General features: G+C 45.1%; 1 protein-coding gene across 1 annotated transcript in view; it reads left to right on the forward strand.

Annotated features, from left to right (window-relative positions):
• The window catches only part of Cdh13 (cadherin 13), a 1,027,905-nt gene that overhangs the window by 207,194 nt on the left and 792,800 nt on the right, over positions 1-27,911 (forward strand). Inside the window, exon 2 of the mRNA XM_021220018.2 lies at positions 17,716-17,827. Within this exon, the coding sequence (XP_021075677.1) occupies positions 17,716-17,827 (112 nt within the window). The remainder of the gene's footprint in view (positions 1-17,715; positions 17,828-27,911) is intronic.

Consider the following 27,911-nt stretch of genomic DNA (forward strand, 5'->3'; position numbering starts at 1 on the left):
CCAGTCAACACCATCACAGCTTCCCAGGGAATATGGAAGGGTGGACTCCCAGAGACCAAACTTTTCGAACCATTGATCTCAAATGTAGTTGCATTATACTGTCTTGGGATTCCCACTGAATCTGTCTTCATTCGGAGGAACTTGCCTGTGTGCAAACCTTCCTAGAGATGCTATTCAGTCAAGGTTTCCCCAACTTAAATCTTCTCCATTGTTTTGAAAGCTACGACTGCTTTCTCTTTAGTCATTAACAGCTTCTATTTAAGTCGGATTATTATGTTGCCCAACTGCATCCAGAGAGGAAGTTTTCCAGCAGCACAAATAGAAAGTCAATATTGCTTGCTATAAATAGGGGGCAAGCATTAAAATAAAGTACAACCATGATTTTAAAAGAAATGTTTCTGAGGATACCATCTGAAATTATCTCACAGACCAGAGTATTGAATGTAGCCCACTCTGAGAAACATCAATGAGAAAGGAAACCAGGTCCAAAGAGATCTTTATTTTCAAAAGAATACAAATACATTCAGGGTAATAGACATTATATCAGCTGGGATATTCTGCTGCCTCTGAATGCAGACAGCACATGCCATTATAAGGCATCAAATGCCAGTCCCTGCATTCTGTAATATCCCTGGCTTGACTTAGGAGGGCCCTCCCTTCCTCATCCTTCTTTGTGACAGGATGAGAAGAATTCAGCTCAGCCAATAACGACATCCTCATTTGCATTTTCATAACCCAGCCCTTCGGTTCCCCCAGGTGTGACTTTCATTTTTAGAACAGAGTTATTCAGTGAATGGATATGCCGTCCCTTTAAAGGGGCATCCATCACCCTTGAAGAACCTCATTGCCAAGTCTTCATTGTCTTTCTCCCAACACAAGCTCAAATTCACTATCAAGATTAAGAGGCGGAGCCTGGAAGAGCTTTGCTGAAGTGCCTTGTGATACAAATGGATTAAAGTCTTAAAATAGATGACTGATGGGAGGTGGGGATCGAGCGAATAAACAAAGGTACCCTGAGTTTCTTTCAAGTACTGTGAGCACTGCAGTTGAGCCCAGAGGAGGAAGAGCAAGGCTGTGAATTAGGTCATCTGAGCTGCCAATCAGGAGAGCCTGGTGACCTTGAGTGGGAAGCAGGAATTAACTAAATCCTCAGTACCTTGTGTGAGGGTGGGGTAAGGGGGGGGTCTGCAGAGATGGCCTATGAAGGCAGTATGGACAAGTATCCAACTCCTCTCCTCAGCTCAGTTGGAGTACATTTTTAATATTCTCATAGGGCCTGGGGCACCCAGCACTGGCAGGATTTCTGAGACAAGGGACTGAGGCATTCCAGATGACTGACCCTAGAGCATCTCTGTCTTCCTCCCTGTTCTTTCCCAAAGCTTTCATTCCAGCCTTAGCACCTTACAGGTGGCGATGGCTTTGGTGGCCCCTCAACAGAAACAGTGGCTATCATGATGTGTCTCCCTCTCACAGACCCCACTTTTCTCCCTTGAGAAAAGTCTGTCAGACCGACTTTTGGCCTCCTAGAGAGACTCTAGTGGGAAGGCCCTTCTCCATTAATGCATTTTGAACTGTGTAATTTTTGAAGATGGGCCCATCTCCTCCAGCTTTTGCTGTGGCAACGATATGCTATTTTCCCCCTATGAAGAATCAGACTTAACTTTGAAAGCGGTGGGATTAGCTGAAGCTTTGAAATATTGTGTGAATCTAGTTCGGGTTGGAAATATCCAGACGACTGAGTCATGAAATTTCAGGTAATTGAACTTCTGGCGGGAAGCAGACGCGATAGTAATAAGTTTCAAAAGTTCTTTGTAAACTACTCCAGCTCAGGTCTTTTTAATTTTGTCAGCTCAGAACCCGCCTGAAGTTTGCCTGTCAGGGAAGAGACTGGATTACAGGCAAAGGGCCTTGGAGTGCGATAACAGGAGGGTTCATGACTTAGTGGCTTATATTCCAACATCCCTTGTTTGTTTGTTTGTTTGTTTGTTTATAGTGGGCAGTGGGGTTGAGAGGATGAAGGACAAGACACTGTTGAACTGAGGGCTGACTTGATCACCCTAACCAGTCTGTGCCCTTGAACAGATCAGCTAAACAGGAAGGACTTTAGGCTGTGATAAGAGTAATGGATATCAGAGCAAGTGGATACAGGATTCCCAGGAGCTGGAAGAAACTCAGTATGGATGGAGAAAGAAGGCTTAGGTCGAGGGTGTGTGTAGGCTTCCTGTAATATGAAAAGTCCTCGGCAGGCCATTGAAGGGAGATTCTTCATATGAGCATGTATAGGTACCCATGCTTGTGGAGGCCAGGGGACAACCAGGACACATTCCCTCAGGTGTTTCTCTCTACCATATCTTTGAGGCGGTGTCTCTCTCTGGCCCATTGCTCACCAAGTAGGTTTAGGCTAATTGGTCAGTGAACTCCAAGAATCTGCCTGCCTCTAGCTCCCCGGTGCTGTGTTACTACTCCTGCTGTAGTGTGTGTGTGTGTGTGTGTGTGTGTGTGCGTGCGCGCACAGGTACCTGTGTGCATTGTGTTTAGGATATAGAATTCATGTCTTGCTGCTTGCAAGGCAACTACTTTAATGATGGAGCCAGCTCTCCAGCCCTCAGGGAACATTCTTATCCTAGGAGTATTGAGAGGCAGTAGTGAAATCCCATATACCAGCAGAAGCCAGGAAGGGTCATGCGTGGATGGACAGAATTGGGTGCAAGAAAAATCCATGCAGTCTCACAGATACATACCTCAGTTCTCTTTTATGTGGAACCTAAGGCAAACTGGGATCCCACACAAAGCAACTGGCTCTTGTTTCTGGGGACACATGGACTACGGTCACCCAATGATGGTGCTCTTTCCACCAGGGACCACACGGTGACAGTTGTTCTCTATTTCTAACATCAGTGCTGTTTAAAATGCAATCACTTGATATTTAAATGTGATCAGGTTGCTGACAAAATAAAGGCTGCCTAGCAGATATTGTGACCCCGAGGGGCCTGCTGGTCACTAGTCTGTAACTTCTCTCTTAGTGGGGATAGGACTTTAGAGTCCAGTCCATAGCTGGTATTGGACTGGACGAGGGCAGCATGGCTGTCTCTACCATACTCAGAACATCAGTAAGGCGCTGTAGACAAACTTTCAAGGTCAAATTGATTATCCTCAGCTTAGCACAGCAGCAGCTCCCTAATTATGTCAGAAGGCAGGATTATCTCTGATCATTTGAGCTAAGACTCTAGGTAATACATCAAAAGCAATATTTAAATAACATGTGGTCCCGAATCAAGAATTCATGGCGTTTCTCTGACTCGAAAGCCTGACTGTAGCATCTCGTTTTCCCCATTAGTAGATGGGTTTTCCAGGCTGTTTTAAACTCATATTAGTGTAATCCAGTTTCCTATTACAGGATCTCACCGTGGGGTAGCAGGCAGCCTTGTAGTTCCTACTTAAAGGCCCTCCAAAAGCTGCCTAGACAGCTCAGATTTAGTAAGCTCCTGCACACCTAGTTCTACTAGGAGAAGTTTGTTTAGACAGCCAATTGTATACCTCTCTCCTCAAACCTGTTGTACTGGCTGATTTTGTGTGTCAGCCTGATACAAGTGGGAGTCCTCAGAGAGGAAGGTACCTCAGTGGAGGAAATGCCTCCATGAGATTCAGCTATAAGGCATATCCTCAATTAGTGATCAAGCGGGGAGCGCCCATGGTGGGCGGGGCATCCACCAATGTGGGAAGGCCCATACTATTGTGGGTTGTGCCATCCCTGGGCTGGTGGTCCTGGGTTCTATAAGAAAGCAGGCTGAGCAAGCCATGTGAAGCAAGCCAGTAAGCAGCACCCCTCCATGGCCTCTGCATCAGCTCCTGCTCCAGGTTCCTGCCCTGTTTGAGTTGCTGTCTTGACTTCTTCCAGGAATGGACAGACTATGAGCTGGAAGTACAAGTCATATAAATCCTTTCCTCCCCAACTTGCTTTTTGGTCATGGTGTTTCTTCACCACATTGGAGACCCCAGCTAAGACAACAGTGTTCAGCTTAAAAAATTGGCCACAGTGATAGTGTTTATGCCATGGGAATGGGCAGGTACACAAGCAGAGGCATCTCTCTCTGGGAGAGTTGGCTTAAAGGATTACCAGAATTCCCAGGGGCAACGCCCTGCTGGAGACCTCATCTGCTGCTTTCTAGAGAGCTGAGTCTGATTCTACATTTTATTTAAATATTATATATTGAAATCTTGGTTTCCCAAATATGACTCAGGAAAAAATTGCAGACATCTAATTGATTGATGAATTTATGTATGCTGTGGTATTAGAGCTTGAACCTAGAATATCACATGTGCTAATCAATTACTATATCACTGAGCTATATCCCAAACTCATATTTTATCTCTCTCTCCTTTTTCTCTTCTCTTTTCTCTCTTATTTCTCTCTCTTCCTCTTTCATTCATTTACTATTTTTCTTTTTCTTTTCTTTCTTTTCTTCTTTTTCTTCTTTCTTTTCTTTTCTTTTCTCTCTCTCTTTCTTTCTTTCTTTCTTTCTTTCTTTCTTTCTGAGACAAAATTTCTGGCAGAATTCTCAAGCTGGCCTTGAACTTGCAATCTTAATGGCTCATCCTCCTGAACTTCTGGAATGACAGGTTAGCGCACGCCTTCAATCCCAGCACTTGGGAGGCAGAGGCAGACAAATCTCTATGAGGTAAAGGCCAGACTGTTTTTACAGAGCAAGTTCCAAGCCTGGCTTCGGGAAACGTATTGCTTCTTATTTTTGCAAATGGAAAGGCATTAGACAAGATGTCAGATCTGTCAACCCACAGGTAGGTTGTTATTAATCATCTTTCAGAGGCAAAGTCATTTGGAATGGGAGATGTATTACTTCTTGTCTTTACAAAACTTCTCGTTTTAAACAAAGTTGATAGAGAACCCCAGGGATTGTTTAGTAATTGTTCAATTTTGAGATATCTGAGTCCTTTTGGTTGGTGCCCAGTCATTTCTCTGAAGATTCTGTGCTTGGTCTTTCTAGTAGGTATCTTTTTTAAAAAGCAGAAGGGACCATGAGGGAAATGAGCCATATAGGTGTAGTCTTAGACAATGCTTCCGTAGCCACCTTCTTCGCTCCATTTTATTTAAATATTTACATCTCATTTAATATTTACTTTAATTTATCTTACATTTTATTAAATATCTATTTCATATTAAATGTAAACATTGTAATATTTAAATTAATTTCAAAATTAAAATTTATTTTAGATTTAAATAACTTTAAATGTAAATCCAAATTAGTAAAAATTAAAATTAAGTTTAATGTTTAAATTAATAAATTAAATCAAAATATTTCTCATAACTGCCCCCTCCTCCATACCCTGGCACCTCCCCCACAGTACTAAAAGTAAATATGTACATGCCAGCCATTCAGATTGTCACTAGTCTTCCTCAGTGCTGTGGACTATGCCTTATTGTTTGTATTTAGCACTGATACAGTGCAGGAATCCAATGGGTGTTCTATCGATGAATGAATCCATCAGAATTGGAATAATGTACATGTAACAGGATGCAGTTGGAGTAAAGAGAGAAATGCAGATTTTTTTTTTTTTTTTTTTTTTTTTTTTTTGGTTTTTCAAGACAGGGTTTCTTTTCTGTATAGCTCTGGCTATCCTGGAACTCACTTTGCAGACCAGGCTTGCCTCGAACTCAGAAATCTGCCTGCCTCTGCCTCCCGAGTGCTAGGATTAAAGGCGTGCGCCACCACGCCCGGCTGAAATGCAGATTTTTTTCCTCCATCTTGGAGGGAAGAGATGTAACTTTCCGGAACTGAATAGATTTCTTTGCCTTCCGTGCTGGCTTTTGGCCTGGTCTCTTTCTTTCTTTTCTGGATCTTTCTTGAGTGAGAACTTTTTTTGCAAGGGAAATAAAACACCAATTTAACAAAGACAGACTTCTAGTTCAATAGAAGAATTTTCCTTGTGTGAAAAAAAAAAAAAGATCAGCAAAAGGACTCTGCCTCTGAAAGATAATTAATAAAAACCCGCCCATGTGTTGACAGATCTGACATCTTTCCTAATGTCTGGTGGAGAAGAACGTGTGACGCGCCACACAGTTAGAATAAAATGTTCCACTTCGCAGCAAGGCCAAGGAGGAACGATAATTATTTTTAAGCTAGGAAAGGTCAGAGTCTACTTGTTAAATTGACACAACATTGGGTCTGAGTTTGTGGCTTTTCACAACATGGAGGTCTGCTGTAGACTCAATCCCCTGACCTCAGCAGTAAACAGTGCTGGCAGAGGGAGGGATCAGAAAGACATTTTCTTAATCGTCTTGTTGTTGTGATAAAATAGCTCACAAACCTACTTAAGGAAGAGAGGGTGTGTTTTGCCTCACAGGGTCCAAGTCCTCAGGGTGGAAGAGTCCCTGAAGCAGATGGTCACATGGTATCATCCACCATCAAGGAACAGAGAAGGGGGGAGGAGAGAGATGGGAAGGGGAGGGGAGATATGGGGAAGAGAGAGAGGAGGGAGGGAGGGAGGGAGAGAGAGAGAGAGAGAGAGAGAGAGAGAGAGAGAGAGAGAGAGAGAGAGAGAGAGAGAGTGTGTGTGTGTGTGAGTGTGAGAGTGTGTGTTTGTACGCTTGGCACAGTCATAGCCAGAAGTTCATCTCCTGGTGACTATAGATATTGAGTTGCTAATACTTATCATTGACAGTTCAAACCTGTACAGACCTCTTTACGGAACTTTGCCTTCCCTCACATGAGCGGTTTCATGTATTGTAGGCTAACCAACAGCCATTGCTGTACCTCTCCACATCCTAATTCACAGAGTGTATGGTTACCCTCTGCGTGACCTGAGGAAGTAAGATTAGTCATGTCAGTCTTTATCAAGGGTCGCCAGGTAGCAGTGAGCTGCAGAAAGCCAGTGTGGTGATAGAAAACCAGAAATGAGGGAGATGTCCTGACGGCTTCAAAGATAGAAAACGGAAGCCTTGAACCATGGATGTCAGTGGCTGAGCTGGGAAGGAGAAGAAAAGAGGTTGTCCCACATGAGGGAAGCCGGTGGACACGTCATAGACCTTGTGACTGGATGGTAGTGAAGTGGCTTCTAATCAGCTGGGACTGGTGTGTTGCCACAACATAGATATAAACTTTAAGTCTGATAGGAGGACTAGATATAGGGATTTCTCTGGGAGGTAATCTAGGAGTCAAGGGTGACGGGGCAGGAGGGGAAGGAGGGAGAGGGAAGAGGATCCCAGTGACATGGATTTATGACTCCTACTGATCCCTACTGGAGTCAGACAGATTCCCATCCATGGGTAACTTGGCTCTTAACCCAGGATTCTCTCTCTGGAGAAAGACAAGAGTCCTTTCCCAGGGATGGAGGGCTGTCTCTAGAGAGTGACTCTCCTTATTCCCAACCTCTGTTTGTCCTCGAATTATAGCTATGCCCCTGCCCAAGAGCAGAACACGGAGGGGAAAGATTCTAAAATGTTCCTCTGAACTCATTAATTGTCAGTTAAACTTCAGGTCTACTGGGGATGACCCAAGAGCTCACCCGGGGACTCGGGAGATGCAGGTTTCATTTGACAAATGGCACAATTGATTTAGCTCCCCAAATTCCAGGATAGAACACAGAAGCTGTCAAACATTAACACCAGGCAGGCACAATGCCTAGTTTTTCTTCAAATGCACTAAGGCACATTCTTGTGGATGCTTATTTCCCTGTTGGGTTTTCCTTTTGAGCTTGCTTGATTAATCCTGGAACCTTAAACAGAAAGAGTTACTTCTCTTTAGACAAAAACTGATTTGACCGAATTGCTTCTGGCTGGGTTTGAGGCAGACAAGCTTCATCAATTCAATCCCATTTTGAGACAACAAAACACCTTCAAATAGTCTTGAAAACAACCCGTAGCTTGTTATTCCCGCTGGCTAGGTCCCCATCTCGTGAACTGGCAGCCTAGTATTTACATTTACCAAACCTCTGACATGGAACGTTCCTCCTCCTAGTTTGCCACATGAAAAATTTCAAATCATTTTTCCAACACGGCCCTTGTCTGTGATGTGGTCCAAGTCTCTTTCTCTCACCTGAGAAGTGTGTTATTTCTTCTCCTTCCTTTCTGTCCTGCCTTGTACAAGCTACAGGAGAATGACACAAATAGCAGCCAGTCTCTGTCCTCAACCTTTTTATCAGAGGGCCTCAAGACCTAAGTAGCTAGATTCATTAGTTTACTACGCAAATGGAGAAATTGGGGCACAGAGGAGGTGAATATACAGCAACTAAGTGGCAAGACTGGGATTAAAATCTACATGGTTGTAGCCCAAATATCTTTACTTTCAACTACCTGTTAATTCCCTACAAAGTGAAGCACACTTTATTACATCATAATAGTTATGGATGACTTCCTTTCCTCCCAGATGATAAGTTTATGAAAGACTTTGTCTGTTTCTCTGTCTCTTGCATCTGACCTAAGAAAACTTGGACATAATAAGTTTTCTAAAAATTTGACTAAGGACTAAATATAAAACAGGAGTAGAGAAATTGCGTAGCATGCAAGGGTACTTAGCCTCAATCATTTATACATACATACATATACATGAAATTCAAAGGGTCTGGAAATGTGTCTTTGTGCAAGTACATAGAACTGGGCATTTTGACACAGATTGGACTCACTCACAAGGGGAGGTCAGAAGAGAAGCCCCCCTGCCTGTCAGCACTCAGGAGAGAGACACTTAGGACAATCACTGCTTGCACTGGGTAGCACCCCCTCCAGAGGCCTTCTGGGGAGAGTCCTCTTGTGCTGCCTCATTTCCCATCTCACGTGCTTCCCACTGTCAAGATGACTCCAGGTCCTCTGATACTACATGCCTCTGCCTTCACTTCCGTAACCAGATCTACTGATTGAACTCTTGTGTTTTCGAAGATCCTTGAGTTCCTTCTAATCCTTCCTCATCTACTGAGATAAGCATTTTACTTTAAGGCCTTCTGCTTTTAACCCTGGACTCCTCTGTGTGATGTAACCTGACATGTTCTCAGGCTATAGGCAGCAGGATGATGACACTTTAGGGGGTCCCTAGTGTTTTTCTATTACCAATATAGTCTCACCAGCTATTGGATACCACAAGTACCATGTTACATCTCCCAAAGACAGTATGGACCAACAATCCGGTGAAGTCTTTTATTAAAAGCCACAGAAATGGTCACATGGCCAAAATGCAGTCTTGTATTAGTTCAGTCTCTGGTCTCATTCTTTTCCAGACTTAAATAGCCCCCATTCTTAAATCTTGAGAAAAATCTGTCCAGTACACTCAATTAGAAATGAGGTCCGGGGCGTTGGTTTCAAAGTGTGCACGTAAATAGCCACAGAACCCACCAGGGCAAAGAAGCACAGTCGGGCTTGTCTCCACGGAAACACCAACATCACTTCTAAATATCTGTTGCTTTAACAGCCGGCAAGATGTCAGCTACTAGTATTCCTGCAGCTTTAAAACACCAAGACCGTTTTGGGGAAGTTAGACTCCAGCAGAGTGTCAATAATGGAAGCTTAGGTGTGCGGGCCTGTGTGAGTGCACACATGAGCGTCTTGGGAATGCTGTCTTCTTAGGCCTGTCAGTGGATAGAGGGCTTTTTAAAATCCTTCCCAGACTCTGGGCTTTTGGTGTTTGGCAGGATAAAGACTCAATCAAAATACAGTGCTTTACTTTTTTTTTTTTTTTTCTTTTTGCATCCTGCGAGTCGGAGGCAGAGATAGCAGGTTCTCTTCCTCTAGGCTAAGCCCCTCCAAACTATTTGCAGCAACGCCGGTCTGATGAGAACTAAGCAGAGGTGTTTTGTGGCCAGGAGAAAGCAGCTGTCCATCCAGGCTAATAGCAAGCACTGGGTTCGTCACTACTAGAACAACAGTGCTGAGAGACATGAACAGCTTTGTCTGGAACAATAACAGCAGAGAACTGGCTTAAGGGAAGGTGCGATCCGAGGCTGTTCGCAGCCCGGGAGATCATTATTTGTGGCTGCCAGTTTCTTTGTATTTATGCTGCTTAGGAGTTGGTGTGGTAAGCTGATTCTTTCCGGCTTGCTATTTCCCACTAGCCGCTGGAACACGTCTGCAGAACCTGGGGCGTAGAAGCTCTTTCTCTGGGTTCTGAGCCTGCTCACTGTGCAACCAGCCAGGCCAGCTCTGGTTAGACACCCATGGACCCTCGGAGAACTATCCCCAAGGTGTTATGGCTGCGGTTGGCTAGCCACCTCCCCTGGATGCCTGTGTCTTGCCTGTGGACTTAAGTTCAGTGTCCTTTCTACTGGACTATGCTGATGTCATGGATTTCTTCTGCCTCTGTCATGGATGATCTTCCCCAGAGTGATCCTGTGGGGTACTTCAGTGGTGACAGTCCTTCTATGCTCATTGTGTGAGCCATTGATTTCTGGCCAGGAGTCTTGCAATGTAGCCAACAGCTCAAGGTGTGTGTGTGTGTGTGTGTGTGTGTGTGTGTGTGTGTACCTTCATGATGTGTGTCTGAAGACTCACAGCATGCAGGGTCCTTGACTCCAGAGTCAGTGTCTTAAGTCTAGAGGTCAAGTAGGCAACTCAGACACTTGGATGTCCAAGGGAGAGCACCACGGAGCCAGGGAATGGGAGCTAGGCATAGTGACATGGTACTAGAGGGACAGCCTTGAGAAGTCCTCTCTGTGTGACATGAGGAGTGAGCTTTATGACACACTCTATCCAGTCTTCCCTAGTCACATCTGCAGACCTCTTTTGCTGCCAGTTGTCAAGTACCCAAAGTTTCTTGTTTTGCTGGGACAAAAATGTAAGTTAAAGGAGAAGAGTTCATTTTGGTTCACGGTCTTGAGGTCCCAGTCCATCACAGTGGGGAAGTCACGGCCTCAGGAGTGTGTGGTGTCGGCTCATGTTGTACCTGCAGTCAGGAAGCTGAGAGAGTTGAATGTTGGTGCTCAGCTTGCTTTCTCTGTTTCACCTCCTCTTTGGTGGGACCCCAGCCAGCAGAATAGCCCCACCTATCTCAGGGGGTGCCTTCCCACCTCAGTCTAATCTAGATTATCTCTCCTAGATGGGTCCAGATATTTTTTTCTATAGTGATTCTAAATCTCATCCAATTAACAATTAAGATGGACCATCATGCTTACAACAAGGACAAAGGAGGGTGGGGGGAGACAGACAGAGACAGAGACAGAGAGAGAATAAATCCCTTTCTCTGGAAGGATGCTTCAGAGCTGACTAAGCTCTTAAGACAGTACCTGTCAGGGTAAACATACCCACGCCTTTCTAAAGAGAATATCAATGTTTGTGCTGTCTGGAAAAGGGAAGCCAAAAGGAAAGCCAGGTATGAAGAGGATGACCTGATGACCTGATGACCTCATAACCTGATAACCTCATGACCTACTTTTGGTGCTGGTGGATGAGTTGAGGGCAGGGGACTCTTGAAGAGAGGGCAGAGCTCTGAGCCAACCCACCCTAAAGGGTACTGGGATACAAAAGTAGCAACAGGTGGCATTTTAATGACACCTGGGAACAGCAGTGAATTATAAATGCAGCCATTTAAATGTAATATGCAAGGATAACAATGAAGATGTGTGAGCAGCTGGTGTGTATCTATCCTCTCTGCAAAAGTCTCCTCACTCAGTCTTCAGAATCACAGCGACAGACCCTCATTCCTCCCGTTCTCCATCTGGAAAAACTGAGACAAAGGTGGCTCCGGAGTGGACTCTGGAGCTAGAGCTGGGATTTGTACTGAACAGTGTAGTACAACCCCGTGGTTATTGTCTTTCTAGGACATGAATCTGCTTCCAGAGCAGACTGATGGTAATTTTCAAATAATGGGTATCCTTTGGTGATTATAAAACTCAATAGTTGCCATGCTCGCAGTGACGCATCTGCACCTATTGTTTATGCGCAGCGGGCACTAATGCATAAATGAGCACATGAACCGCATCAGAAGACCGTTATTGCCGTGGCCGTAATGATAGATTTGGAGTGCTCGCAGGTTCTGCTTGGCAAAGCTCCAGGGGGTGTGGGGCACGGTCTGTCCAGGTAGGATCCTTGTGCCAGTGACTTTGATTCATGTTGGAGAAAGGCTGAGCTGGTTTGGGAGGAAGGCCAGGTGTTAATTCTTGCAGCATTAAGTGATGGCAGTCCATGACCTGCCCCACACTTAATCAGACCATAGTTGGAGGCTGGGGCCCATGACAAGATCACCTGCAGATATAGGTTTGGGCTCTGAGAAGTCTGGCAGTCCCTAGAACATTCTATCATCACTGAGCCGTGAGAAATCGCTTTGGGAGGTGCTGTTCCTCTGGATTCTTTTGTGAGTGCACTTTTGTGATTTCAGGGTAGTGCCACAACACTAGGAGAGAGACACAAATGATTCATTTGAAAGCAGGGTGGATTGGATTAAAGATGAAGTCTGAGGATGGGGGGAGGGGGTCTCAGCGGGTGAGGCATAGTCTGCTGGAGAGTGGAGACCACAGTTCTGATCCCAGGATACACAGAAAAGCCAGGTGGATGCTGTGACCAGCTGTAATCCCAGCACACAGAAGGCAGGGGTGGGGTCCTAGGAGGAAGTTCACTAGTGAGACTTGTTATTGTGAGCTCTGGACCCAAGTGAGATTCACATGCGAGAAACTAAAGAAGATACTCAACAACAACCCCAGGCCCGCCCAGGCCCAGGCCCATACACGTGTTCATACACACGCAAACATGCATACATGCACACACAGACCTCCACAAACACATGGTGAGAGAAAGAAAAGCGTCCCTTCCTCTCCATTTACCCAACCCCATGTTAGGCCCAAGTTCAAGGCAGAACATCCCCTCCCAGGGGATGGATTTGCTTGAGGTCCTTAGATGAGGTTAGACCCTCCTCTACCTAGCTTTGAAATCGTCCCAAAGGATGCCATGCTTTCCTTTCAACTGAGCTTTTCCTTGTAGTTTGTTAATTATCTAAGGGAGGATCTGCTGTTGCCTTTTGCCTTTTCGGGACCATAGTACTGCAACAGTTAGTGTGTATCGACCACCTCGCCTGGGCAGCGCTTGCCTAATTACATTTATGAATCATCCTGTTGGGTCCACACATATGTCACTTCTCATGTTTCCTAGATGAGAAAGCAGAGGTGCGGGGCATCTCCGAAGCATGTCAAATCTACCAACAAATGCCCAACTGAATTTGAACAAAGGAAAATGGCCCCTGCGACCATAGTCTGAAATGCTAGACTGTAATGCTTCCCTACAAGTCCCTGGCTGGGCTGGTTTGTTGACTTGGCACAAACTAGAGTTACTTGGGAAAAGGGACCTCAGCTGGGGAATTGCCTTTGTCAGATTGTCCTGTGGGCGTGTCTGAGACATTTTGTTGATTAGTGATTGATGTGGGGTTGCCCAGCCCATGGCGGACAGTGCTACCCATAGGCAGGTGGTCCTAAGCTGTTTGAGAAAGCTACATTCCTTCAAGGTCTTTGCTTCAGTTCCTGCTTTCAGTTCCTGTGTTGACTCCCCTAAATGAGGGACTGTGACCTATAAGCAAAAGAAACCGTTTCTTCCCCCAAGTTTCTTTTGGTCAGACAGTGTCTTATCACAGCAACAGAAATAACAACAACAACAACACTACTAATATACTGGGCCTTGTGCAACAGAGTATAAAGAATCTAGGACTTCAACAACCAGGAATACCTGTGTGATACTTTGACCTTGCTACGTCATCCCCTGTGCATAGCAGGTCCCGCTTATTTTATTTCAAAAGCTCTGCTGGCTAGTTTGATGTCCACTCGATACAAGCTAGAGTCACTGGAGTGGAGGGAGCCTCAGTTGAGAAAGTGCCTCCCTAAGGTTGGGCTGTAGACAAGCCTGGAGGGCATTTTATTAGTGATGGATGAGGGAGGGCCCAGCCCATCGTGAATGTGGCCATCCCTGGGCAAGTGGTCCTGGGTTCTATTAAAAAAAAGCAGACTGAGAAAGCCAAGGGAAGCAAGCCAGTAAAGAACATCCCTCCATGGCCTCTGCATCAGCTCTTGCCTCCAGGTTCTGGCCCTGTTTGAGTTCTGGTCCTCACTTCCTTTGATGATGAACAGTGATGTGGAAGTGTAAGCTGAATGAACCCTTTCCTCCCTAAGTTGTTTTTTGGTCATGGTGTTTCATGGCAGCAATAGAAACCCAGAGTAGGACACAAGCTATTTCATTTTTAACTGGTGGATAAACGGACCCCCAAATCCACAGAGACTAAACAGAAATTCCCCAGTGCCCCAACTCTTCCCAGGAGTCAGCAGCTGGGAAAGGTTGGTTTTTCTTTTAGAATTCTAGAAGTATATTGAGCAGACACTGTCGAGGAACCAGGGGATGAACTGAGCACAGAAAACTTGGAGACTCAGGCAGAAATTACTGTTCCTTGTCTTAACCAGACTCTCTCTCCCTCCTGGCTGATTAGCTCAGTGTCCCCAGGGAAATTGTGCCTTCCTCAATATGTCTGGGGTGACTGGTTGACTGGTCTGGGATTTGAGGGCAGAATTAGCCAATTAGAAGGTTAACGTATAATCGCAGGCAGAAGGTGCAACCTTTGCCCATTTCTGTTTAACTGAATTAGCATTAGCGGGTTATAGATTTTTCTGCTCGCAACAATGCTGGCAAATTATTCTGAGCTCCGAGTCTGCACTCTGCAGATGTGCCACTTAGGATGTCAGCTCTATGATGGCTTCAGACGGCATCCGACAAAAGCCTGGTCTCTGGACATAGGGACACTTACAGGCAGACCTGCACACACACACTGAACTACAGTGTCCTCCCACCTACTGTGAGCTGAGGACGATGATGTCAGGCAGGGTGGTGACTTCTCCACTCTAGCTCCTCTGAAGTGGCTCAGCCTGACCACATCACCAACCTCCTGAGATTGATTCTTGCTCCTATTCCTTGGGGTTCAGTGCTTCCCAGAAGGCTGGCATTCAAAGTGCCCCGCCCCCCAGCTCCTCAGCGGCCCGACCTCTTGTATATTGTCTGGAGGCAGCTGATGGGGAAGAAAATTCCTTTTCTTTGACGCTGATGTGCTCTGGTTAAGAATTTATGGCCTGGTTTCGGGGTTCAGTTTCTTTAAGAGCAAGTGCTGAGTCAAAGTTTTGAGTGCAAATCTTTGGGGGTTTGGGGGGGAGAGGCTGGTCCCGGATAAAGACAGATGGGGGGGGGGGCGGGGAAATCAGCCAAAGAGAGAAGGTGGTTAGTAAGAACTGAATTTTCAAGCCAGACCCCCACCGGTGGCACCCAACTAGAGTGATTCCAGGTGGGAGGCAGATCACACACCTTGTAGGTGTCTTGAAGGACAGGGGGCTGGGCTGTGTGAGCCGCTTCCCTCCTCTACCATCATGGGCTGGCGGTCCCTGAGGATATTATGTTCTAAGAACTCGGTGCTCCTAATTTCAGCTCAGATCAGAGAAGCCTTTTATACTTTTTAGAGAGCTAAGCTTAGAAAATTGAAACAAAGCAAAATCTCTATAGCCGTGGTTCTCAACCTTCCTAATGCTGTGACCCTTTAATACAGTTCCTCATGTTTTAGTGACAATCCCTCCCCCAACCCCCCCATAAAATTATTTCATTGCTACTTTGTAACTGTAATTCTGCTACTGTTATAAGTTGTAATGTGAAATGTCTGATATACAAGATATCTAATATCCCACTCGCCCACCCCCAAATGGGGTTGTGATCCACGGGTTGAGAATTGCTGTTCAGTAGCCTAGGGGAAGGTCTAAGGGTCAGGAATGAACAAGGGGCTTGCCTGGAGACAGATCAGAGGACAATTACATTTATATTCAGATCCTGACTCCACCCCTCTGTGTGTAGATCTCAGGCATAGCTACTTCCTACAAGTTTAGCTGACTGCGCATCCCGGGGCTGCCAGGGAGACTAACCCACATTATGTTCGGCGTGAGCATAACACAGTGCTTGCCATGTGGTAAGGGCTCAAACATGGCAGCTTTGAGTTCGGAAGCCAAAGATGCAGGCCAGTGTGTGAGGCAGACACTTGGTGTAAAGAGACGAACACCTGGTGAGGCCTCTCTTCCTGGAGATGACCGTCTCTGCCTATAGAGATTAAGCCTAGTTTTATCTAAGTTAGATCTTGCCCCAGAGGGTGTCATGTACACTCCTATCCCAAAGCACGTAAGTGACTTCTGGGGAGTTACGGACAAATGACAACTCACCCCCACAATGGTCACTCACAGATTCCACCCAAGTCTGTCTTGCTGAGCCAGTGAGAATAATTGGGGCTACTTACAGAAGCATGTGACAGACAAGAAGAGCCCCTCCCTTCTTAACAATGGCAATCACTTAGTTATCTTTCCGGTTGAGAAACCTCAGATACCCTGTGAGGCCCCGAGTATGTCACTCTATGAACCATGTAACTCCTCCTGCCATGCCCTGCCCACCACACACACACACACACACACACACACACACACACACACACACTCAAGTTGGTGGGCCCTATCTTGTAAGTGTCTCTTGAGGGGAATCTTTTTAGCTGTCCTGTTTTCAAACCAGCAACAGCTGTGCCATGTTTGGGAAGAAGGACTTTACCGCCGTACAGCCCAGGCTTCATTTTTGTTTGGTTTGAAAATGATGGAGATGGAGACATCCCAAGGACAAAGAGTGAGGCCTTGAAAAGAATTTTACATTTTGTATTCTGGGGTAGCCAAATTTGCAAGAGTGTAAAGAAACTGGTGAGATTAATTATAACGGCACCACTTATATTTAGCACTATATAAAAAAAAAACGGCAGGTTCAATGCATAGTTGCTATAAGATTATTTTTATCATAGTTTATATTCTGTGTGTGGCTTGTTAAACACCATGACCAAAAGCAACTGGTGGAGGAAAAGATTTATCTGTCTCACATATCCAGATCACAGCCCATCACTGACAGAAGTGAAGGCAGGAACTTCCGCGGAGGAATGTTGCCTACTGTCTTTCTCCTCATAGCTTGCTAAGCTAGGATCACCTACCCACTGGTGACACATCTCACTGTGGGCAGGACCCTTCCACTCACACATCCATAATCAAGACAGGATCTCACAGACTTATCCATAGGCTGTCCTGGTGGAGGCGATTCCTCAGCTAAGGTTCCTTCTCACCAGGTGACTCTATCTTATGTCAAGTTGATAACAGACCCAACAGTGTGTCAGTTTGGGGTCAGCTACATTGTGGCTGTTCAGTGGCCACGTTATGGCTCATGACCACCATGGTAGAGCAGGGTCAAGATCCAGTAGGCCTTGAAATAAGTACTTCTGGAAGTTACTCCAGGAGGGAGGTCTGCTTCTTCCCATTTCCCCCCTCCATGGAGATGGCATTGTTCCTTTGTGTGTATGAACATGAGGCTCACTCTAACTCAGGCGTCACCGGAAATTGACAGTTTCTGTAATGAAATTTCACACCTGGTGACCATAGTGAGATCCTTAGCAGGTGTAAAACTCTTACAGCTAGTATTTCTTTAACTTCAACTTAATGGAAGTTGCGGCAGCTGTTTCTGGTTTTTTGCATCTTCCAAAAAAAGTAAAAAAATAAAAAAATAATAAAATAAAATAAAAATAAATGAGCTGTTGGCAGGCATGAGAGGTGCAGGAGCTTGCCTCTTCCTTTGGGGGGAAATGAAGTTAAAACCTCAGCTCATTTCTAAAGGTTGTCGATTTCGTTAAAAGGAAGAAAGAAGTTAGCGGGGCAAACATGTTAGCTGCTGTTAAAATATTGATCGCTTCCTTTCCTCAGGTGCTCCTGGTCACATCTGCAGAGGATCTGGAGTGCACCCCCGGATTCCAGCAGAAAGTGTTACACATCCACCAGCCTGCCGAATTCATCGAGGACCAGCCTGTCCTAAACTGTAAGCTATCCCAGAAACACCTTGGACCTGCTCGTTCGGACGCCTCTGCCGTTTGTAATGTAGCTTAGGATGGCGGCTATCCCATTTTCAGATCGCGTTTCTTATGTCACTTCTTGGCCCCTGGGTGGATGCCTTCAAATGACAGACTTGCCAGCTTGAGGATTAATACCTGACATATATCTCTTAGTATTTCATCTCCAGTGAGCCCCGCTGCCTGCCCCACATCTAGGAAAGGCGAGTGCCAACCTCCAGGGTGATTCTGTACTACGTGGAGGGACAAAAATCCATCTCGTCACAGGGCACACCCGAGAGTAAAATCATCCCCTTCTTAGAGATGGCTGTTCTGCCTGTCCTTTCTCACGCGTGGCATTATATCAAAGTAACGGTGAGGGCTGGGGATTGGCAGCTAGATATTTGTAGACATGGGAATCAGAAACTCTTGTTCTTAAGGCCGATAAAGATGGTTTTGAAAAAGATTCAAATCTTTTCTGCCGCTTCTGTGGATTAAACTCAAATTCTCCAAATTCCCATTAGTTTCCTGAAAATGTGCCTCTCTCAAATCTGGTTATGATCTTCCACTGTACTTAACACCAACATTATATTACCTTACCTTTAAGAGATCAAAAGCACGAAGGTAGATGGCTAGCAAGTGCAGATTTTACATAATAGACTCTGAAATCAGTGGTAGACCTGATCAATGTATTACAGACTTTTTGAGCACCATATATATTTTTTTTTACCATTTTTGGATATTTATTTTATTTTTGATCACGTGGCTCTAGTTGCGTGCACGAAGGTGTGCACGTGAGCTCGGCTGTCTAAAAAGGGCCAGAAGGACACACTTGATCTCCCAGGATGGGGCTGATTATGGTTGTGAGCTGCCCCGTACGAATGCTGGAGACTGAACTCTGATCCTCCGCGAGGCCAGCGGGTGCTACCTATGGCTGAGCCATCTCTCCAGACTCCCCAACCTCTCTGAGATGTGAGGATAGAGGATATGCAAGCAGTGACCCAGTCTGGTCCGATGCTCAGGCGTACCTGTAAAGAGGGTGATTGCTTATGTGTTTGCCTTGATGGATTCAGGATAACCTTTGTGCTAGGCCCATTCCTTAATTTCTGCAGTACATGGATGACATGGGTAAAGAAAAACAAACAAACAAACAAACAAAAACAAAAACCAAAAAAAAAAACAAAACAAACAAACAAACAAAAAAAAACAGCTTGACTGGTCAGGATGCTCTGGGAGGCTGGTACCTGTTATAAGAGTTGAAAGGGCCACAGCCATGAAGTTGGGATGCTGAGCATCCGGGTCTCCAAGGTAGAGCCCAGGAACACCCTGACACAGTTACATCAATGAGATCGAGCATCTCAGCAGTTAGGGTCTAGTGACAAGGTACAAAAGAAGTGGATCCCAATGTACAACTTCCTAGTAACTGCATTTCTCAGGGTGACTCTGGGTCAGGCCGTCAGGAATACTCATTTGTTCTATGATGTCTTTGCTGATAAGAATCAATTTATTTCAAGTAGACCTTGATTGATGACAAATATTCTGGCTCTCCTCTTCCCTCATCTCTGTGTCTGTCTGTCTGTCTATCTGTGTCTGTCTCTTGCATTTTTTTTTTTGTTTGTTTGTTTGTACCAAGTGATTACCCCAAATGGCATCGATGTTAACATGTTGGGAAAGGCAAAGTTACCCTCAATATGGAAATTAATAGAGCTGCTATGCAAAGCAGGCCCATAAATGTGATTGCTTCTATAATCTTCATGACAACAAACAGCTTTTCAATTCACCACCAAGAAGCTGGGAGCAATCATAGTTTAGGGGGTCTTTTTAATTTAAACTGCAACATACTGTACATTCCAATATCAGAGGGGCGTGTGTGCGCGCTTTGTCTTAATCCCCTAAGTAATTAACTTGGTTATGGCCCTTGAGCCTGGGTAAGCTGCTAAATGCTAAATGAGACTAGGTTTACTGGCTATGACAACACACGCAGGGAAATCCATTGATACAGGAATCAATCACAATTTAAAATTTTATGTTTGTGTGTGAGATGCTGGGTCAGCAAAACCTGATTAGCCCTTCCGGTGAGACTGCTTGTCCACATCTGTCACTAAGGCAAAACACAAAGAGCGGGGTGAGTTGGGTACTCGCAACTTCATCTCAAGGAAACAATGAATAGAGTTTGTTCTGAGTATAGTCTGTGGTTGAGGTTAGCTATGTCTAGGTGGGGAAGAAAGTCTGTGGAGACTGGAGAATGCCTGTTTAGGAAACAATGACCTGAATCCCCAAGAGAAACAATGACTGATCTATTCCACCCAAAGAGGAAGTCAAAGCTTAGAATATTAAATGGACATACCCATTTAATATTTTACCGGTGTTTTCCCAGCCACTTTCACTCTCTCTTATTATTCTTTATCAGTTCTTTTCTGTATAATTTAAAATATTTATTTTTAATTATTTAATTAACTAAATATAATTAATTGGGCCTATTTGTCGGTATGGAGCTATGTACACCTGAGTCCAGGTGCCCTCTCAGGACAGAAAAGGGTAGCAGATCCATTGGAGCAGCGATTCTCGACCTTCCTAATGCTGCGACCCTTCAATATAGGTCCTCATGGGTGGGGACTCCCATCATAAAGTTATTTTTTGTTACTACTTTAATTTTGCTACTGTTAGGAACCATAATGCGATTTTTCTTTTGAGGTGCTTAGGCAATTTCGGTGAAAGGGTTGTTTGACCCCTGAAGGGATGGCAACCCACAGGTTGAGAACCAACACAGTGCTACAAGCATTTGTGAGCCACCTGGTATGGGTGCTTGGAAACAAACTCAAGTCTTTTGGGGGAGTATCATGTTCTCTTAATCCCTGCCCCCCCCCACCATCTTTCTGTGCCTTGTATGCATCTCAGAAGATTCAACACAAACCCCTTTTGTCTCTGAAAAGGTGAAGAGCCAAAGGTGAGAGGTGTTGTGTGCTGGCAGGAACTAACTCCTGGATGATAAATGGAAAGTAAAAGTTGAACCGAGCCAGAAAGTTAGGGAAAAAACTTTGGGTACATGAATTTACATTTTAAAGATAAATGAAAGCATTTACTATACAGAAATAGGTTGTGGATGGCCATGGTGCTGTTGTATTTTGATGTTAATTCTACTTCCCCAGGAAGGGTTGTCTGGAAGGAGGAATGAGTCGAATAGTCATGTGACTCCTTGTGAACCACCCCCTAATGAATAAAGGAATCAATCATTGGGTAACTAGGCGGGACTTCCGGGCTGGGTGGAGGGTGTGAGAAAGCAGGAGAGGAGACAAGATGTAGCTGCTCCTGTCTCCTGGTTTCAATGGTGGGCCCACCAGGACTCACCATCAGAAGATTTAGATTTTATATGGCTTACAAGATTGGGATTCTAGTTGTCGCGCGCAGCAATTGAGTTAGCATTCTTTCTGAACTAAGTCTGGGTGGCATTTTCCTTAACTTGGTTGTTTGACTGGGTTCAAGAGAGAAAGATACAGCAGCTAAGTGTGGGTTTGTCAGCTGTGCACCACAAAAACAGTCGGGGATTTGAAGCATGAGGCTGGCATGGTAGTGACCGGCCAGCGGGAACTTAGCGAACTGGGTGGAGAGATTTTGGAGCTCTGAGTCAGAGAGTCTCCAAAACAGGCTGGCCATTGCCACCAGTGCCGCTCACCGGTACAGAGAGTAACTGGGCATAGCTTGGGAAGCTTGCCATTCGTTTTTATTATTTCCCACAACAGAAATAGAAGCTGATGCTGTATGGGTGCCAGAGGTTATGAAAAAAAATAGGTGAGTAATAGGATCCTGGGCCTGTTCATGATATCTACATTTTGTGTGTTTGCTGTGTTTGTAATAGTTAAGAAATCTGGTTATAGAGCCAGCATGATTACTCAGAGCATAGAGCATCCACTGCCACGCCTGAGGGCCTGGGATCCATCCCCAAGATCTATGTAGGGGAAGAAGAGATTTGCCTCGTCTGGCTTTCACAGGTACCATGGTATGTGTACACACACACATACACACACACACACACACACACAGAGAGAGAGAGAGAGAGAGAGAGAGAGAGAGAGAGAGAGAGAGGAGATTTTTGTAAAAAGTTAAAGAAGTTTGGTTATAAGTCCTTGTGAGTTTTTACATTCTAAAGGCAGAGTACAGCACAATCCATTCATCGATCACATGCGGTAGGATTTTATGAAGTTGTCTGGAAGTGTTGTCCCTTTACCTAATGGGGAAGCTTATCTGCTTGTCCCCTGGGCTTTTGTTCAACCACTTTCTCTCGGCTGTCTGGGGTTCTGGGAGTGCTTATTCCTGCTTTCTTGGTTCTGACAGCACCGTTTCCTTTTATCCCTTTTTATCTTCTTCCTCACTTCCCGGTGCATTGCCTTTTTCTGCTTTAACTGTTACTAATGGTCACCCTGCTCCTTTTATTTCCCTAATATTTTATTCACCGTTCACTCCAATACAAGCTCCCTTCAGTTGTTCGGAAGCCTTTTATTTCCTTCACATCCAAATAACTCTTTATTCCACTCTCCTCACTGCTAACTAGACCTGCTTTCTTCTTTAAAGGGCCATTTTCCAACAAACTGCTGGGATCAAAACATGGCACCCCACTCTCTCTTGTCATGTACCCAGCAGCGCTCCTTCTCTGAGTCTTTTTGAATGTGATGCAAAGCCCCCAACTCATCATGATTTGGCCAAAACTTTTTTGGTTTCATCTCAGTCTTGAAAGAGGAGCTATTCCCAGCATCCAATGAGAAGTACAAGGAAAGGGGAAATACAGTTAGGAAGTAGCTTACTGGGAGTGGCTGCCTGGGTACCTAACCAGGATGGGAACACCAAGTTACCAAGTCTAACATCCTGCCTTGTGCATAAGCAGCTCAGACAGACCTTCTGGACACCATAGGGATCTGTGGTCATCGAGTTCCCTAGGGGAAACCATGTTTATGATTCCCCCAGCATCCAGCATCCAGAATGGACATGCTATTGGTCATTCAACCACTACAAAGACTGTATTCTTTAGATTTCCATCCTTTATTGCTTATGTCTCCTAATGCATACACACACAAACCAAGCACAAAGATGCACAGGGAGAGATTCCCACACCAAAGCGTACCTATAATACAATGTGTAGTCATACTATTAATCAAGACCCTGTATCCCCAGCAGAAAAGGCTATGCTAAGGCTGAGGCACTGAGCAACCCCGTGACCTCACACAGTGTATTTTTATTTCTAACTCTATCATGTAGATAGAGGTCAAGGTGCTTATCTAGGTGGCTCTCCTTCTAGCCTGATAGCCAGACTGGAGGTCAAGAAAGAAGGTACAGAAGTATGTTACCCAAGATTTTTATCTATCTCAGATTGAAAGTGATGAGTGCCATTTCTACTCTGATAGATCAGAAGAGTTGGGCATGTAGCTAACTTAGCTGCAAGGGAGGCTGGGAGCCATTACTATGCAGATGCTAACAAGATCATATAATTCCATTTAACAGATAAATAAAAAGCAAACAGTAGAACTCCTGCCACAGAGGAGGCAACTTTCTCAGGGGAAACTAGAGTCCCTGGAGAAGATTTGGTCCATTTCAGAAGGAAAGCAAAGACATGAACCTTTCGTTCTTAGCAGAAAGCACTTTCCACTTAGCGATCTGTCTTCTGCACCTTTTCTTGGAAATACCTAACACTAAGTCCTCCCTTCTTGATGGTTGAGACAGAGATGGGCTCAGGAATATGTTCCTTGCTTAAGATGACATAGGTTTAAGTTTCCACTGACTATGCATTAGTGACTCATGCAGTCACAGTGAGTGAGTTCTTTGAGTGTTCCAGGTGTGAATGGGCTCATTTCTGTAGAAAGGACAAGGATAGCCAGAGCTAGAACTGGCCCAGCAGTGTGTAAGCAGAATCTGCGGTCACAGTGGCTGTTGTATCATCACTCACAGGCCTCAGGTAGTCTTAAGGTCCCTCTAAACTGGGAATCCAGGAGGAGAGAGAGCACAGCCACCCTGAAACTCAGAAGGGATGAAGCACCGTGTGCAGCAGGGGTCCTGGGGCATGGAGTCATGATGGAGTCGAACTCTTTCTTCTTAATCTTACATTGATAGTACCATATTTAATTTTTTTGTTAATCCTAGATGTGGTCAACCATTAATGAAGAAGAGGTAGAAAAGACGTTACTATCATTTGTTCCTATGCAGAATTTTCTTTTGAAAGGTCTGTTTGACATCAATATAGAGAAGGGAGAGGAAGGGAAGGGAACTAAGTGTTAAGGAAAAAACATTCAGTCTTTGGATAAATTATGTTTTGATAAATACATTGCACACCTTCAGGAACCATGTTTTAAGAGAAACTTGTGTTCTTCAATATTGGGAGTAGATCCCCTTTTGCTCTTAGCTTTTTATATATAACACTATATAATATATTAAACATTTTTATATATAATATAATTATACATTAAACATTTTAAATATCTATTAAGATATATAATAATAACAATATAAGACATGCTAAATATCCAGGTACCAAGTTGGCACCTCCCTCAGAGTGACACAGAATCACAGCTTTTCTATACATGGATGTGTTCATCTGTCTCTCATCTCCTCATTACCCTAGCTAGGTCAACCCCTGAAGCCACACAGAATGTGACACTGAGGGAAGATAGACCATTTCTGACAATGTGACAGGTTGTACACTTTAGAGATGAACATGGAGACACAGAGCACTGGCCATGCTGACCCAAGACCTCTTTCTAGACTTGAGAGGTGACTTTGTCTGTATGGTCCCAAGCTTTCAAGAGAGTCCCTTGGAATCTGGCAACAGCCTTTCGAGGAAAGTGATTCTTGTGTGACCATTTTCACACGGGATGAGAGCGCCTGATGCTGAACTAGACAGAAAACTTGACTCAAGCTGATATCTCTTATAGTTGCTGGAGTCAAGATCTGAGTTTAAAACTCTGAGGCACTGGCCTTCCTCGGCCTCCTATGTGACGCCCTGTTGTTTAGTGTTGATGGTGAAGCTTAAGGAATTTTGCCATTTGATTTCCCCATTTGCTTCTTCAACCTAGGTGGAAGAAAGCACTTCCAGGGCAGTTTGTGAAAACATCCATAGCTAAATTCAATCTTCCTCTATGATCTAGAGGAAGCGACTCTCCTTCATGACTTTGGGTTGATGCCAGGACATGTTTCCTGTGTCCCCTCTGCTCCTGGCTTCCCATTGTCCCCATATGTACCCTTCACCCAGATGCCGCCCAGTCATGCCACTGTAGCACTGGCCTTGGTCAGCTGCCAGGTCATCCAGGGAGTCAGTGGTGTGGCATTAATCACGTTTGTACTTAGCTCACATGAGCCGTGGCTTTTCAGCATGGTTTTAATTGACTATAAATCAAATAGGGAGCCTGAAAAATGAAGGCAATTAATGAAAAAGTGAAGCGAGAGGTGCTTTGTGTCCTAACTTGGGGAGCACAGTCAGTGAATTAAATGTCCAGACAAAGGCCCCCTTGACCCTACTGTAAAATTTTCAGTGGGACAGTGACAAATAGGGGAGCTTTCTAACCTGGCTGGTGGGAGGTGCCTCCCTCTACGATCTCACTGGCATAGGCTTTTGCCTGTCTATAGTCTCTCATTCTGGACAGTAGAGGCCTCTAGGCAACTCCCAGGGCTTCTATCTCATGGCCATCCTCTATATCCTAAGTTACACTTAATTACTGAGAGACTGGCTGACCAGTGCAACAACTTAAGGGCACTGGGTCTGCAGTGTGGGTAGAGGTGAGAAAGGTCAACGGTTCAAGTGATGTCTTTGTTCTAGGCTGTCACAACAGTATGCCCAAGAAAGTTGCTCTGGTCACATCTGCCTATCATCCTACCATTGGGTGTATTTTGGAGAGTGACAGGGCCTCTCCACATGAACAGCATTTCTGTTTCAACAGAGCTCTGTAAGGATGGCATTGTCTGTCTTCCATCCCCTCCCCATCCATGTATTTATAGAGATCTTGTAATCAGCCAATTAATGTTTATCAAGATCCTCATAGATGCATTATTACTAACCACATTATAAACAGGAGAGCATAATTAAATGACTGTCGACTGGAATGAACTCGCATTCACACACACAGAAGAGCTGCCGAGAGAGACTTCTCAGTGCTTCTAGTGGACACGGTTCCTTCGATTTACCATGAAGAACGGGAAGTACACAAAAGAACAGAGGCAGAGGCCATGTCAGGGGAGGGACAGTGATGCAGGTGGGACTCTCCCAGTCTAATATTTCTTAGCAGCAGAAAGAATAAAATACATGGGTCAAAGGTATCGCACTGTTGGGCCCTCAACTAACTGTCCTTGGGTGTTCCCTGTTTGAGACCTCCCTGTGATCCGAAGTATTAAAGAACTTGTCACCCCATTGGGAATTTTATTTTAGTTTTTTTAAATCTCTGATTTCTAAGTTTCCAGTCATAGAATCCCTCCCCCAGCTCCCACCTCCTCAGGCAGGCCTCATAGCTTACCTATCCCGGTCAGGATCAACAGGATGGCCCAGTGAGTCAAGGTGCTTGCTGCCAAACTTGCGGGACTTGAACTTGATCCGCAGACCCCACATGGTGGTAGGAGAGCACCACCCCTCACCTGGTGCGCTCTGGACCACATTCACAGTGCCTCTCACATGTATTCACCCCAACCCAGAGAGAGGTGGGAGGAGAGAGAAGGAGGGGGAGAGGGAGGGAGGGAGAGGGAGAGGGAGAGCTAGAGGTAATGCAAAAATCTTAAAAGTAATCTAAGGGCAGCCCATTATTTGACACTGGAAAATAGAAAACAGGAAAAAGAAAAAAAGAAAAACAAACAAACAAACAGAACAAACCCTCCCCCCATGCTTCCTTTTCCTTTTGAGACAAGAATATGGTAATGGGTGGCACCACACCAGCTTGCTCAGAAGATTAACTGTTAATCTGTGTGAAGGATTGTGGATAGCCGCTGGTCTGGAGTAAGCCCTGGAATACTGGCTTCCAGAAGCTATGCTGGAGCAGTGGTCATCGGGCCTTCCCTACGGCCCTGCCATCTCTTTGGTCTTCCTCCTTTGGACTGCTTGCTCCCTGCAGGCCTCTCAGTTCACCTTCGTGAAGTCGCCACCGCCCTCCAAGCTCACCCAGGGGAGCCAAGCAGGGTGTCCTAGACAAAGCACATGGCATTGCTAAGATGGACAGTGGCCATTATTCCTGGAAAACATGGCAGGGTTAGATGGAAGGGCTCCGTTAGTAATGCCCCTCATCAGTTGTCCAGGATGTACACATCAAAACTAGAAGAGACCTCCTCATATCCTGGAGAAAATATGGGAATGGTGCATATTGATGTGAATATAGGGGTGTCTGAACTCTTAGGAGGTTGGTGGGAAAGAAAATTGCAGCTCCTCTGGTAAACAGTTGTTAGGTAGACCAACAGTACCATAGAACTCAGCGTTTGTACTCCTGGGCATATACTTGGTAATTGGCCAAAGACTTCATAATCTATCGCTAAGACATTGAGTTGTCAGTACAGGTGGCATTCCAGCAGGGGCCATGTGTGAGAGCTGAGCGAGGTTGGAGGTCTGGGAGTTCAGAACAGGAGGCAGATGGGAAGGAAGAGGGGTGGGGTCCAGACTGGCCTGGAGCCATTTCAGAAGCAGAAACATGGGATGATTAAGACAAGGTACACCAGAACAGGATTTGATGGGGGAAGGGGGGGCATGGCAATGGGATTGGGAAACAGCTGTGTGTAGAATAAGGGCAGGAGCACACATACACACACACACACACACACACACACACACACAAGGGGGGAGGGGGAGAGGGAGAGGGAGGGAGAAAGGGAGATCGAGAGAGCCATCCTACAAAGGACAGCTGGAATCACTGCAGCCAACTTTCTGGTCAAAACAGTGACTTCTTGACTCTTTGGACCTCTGGCCATCATTTATGTAACAAGGCATGTTAATGAGGGCTGATTGGTTGTAACTGGTAGTATCTCACCTCCATGCAGAGCCATCAAAACCATGTAAAGATACTGGTTTCATTTCTGTCACCATGATGGTCACTGACAAAATAGAGTTTAGGATGGGAAAGG

Source organism: Mus pahari, chromosome 20 (genome assembly GCF_900095145.1).
Source record: "Mus pahari chromosome 20, PAHARI_EIJ_v1.1, whole genome shotgun sequence".
Taxonomy (NCBI): domain Eukaryota; kingdom Metazoa; phylum Chordata; class Mammalia; order Rodentia; family Muridae; genus Mus; species Mus pahari.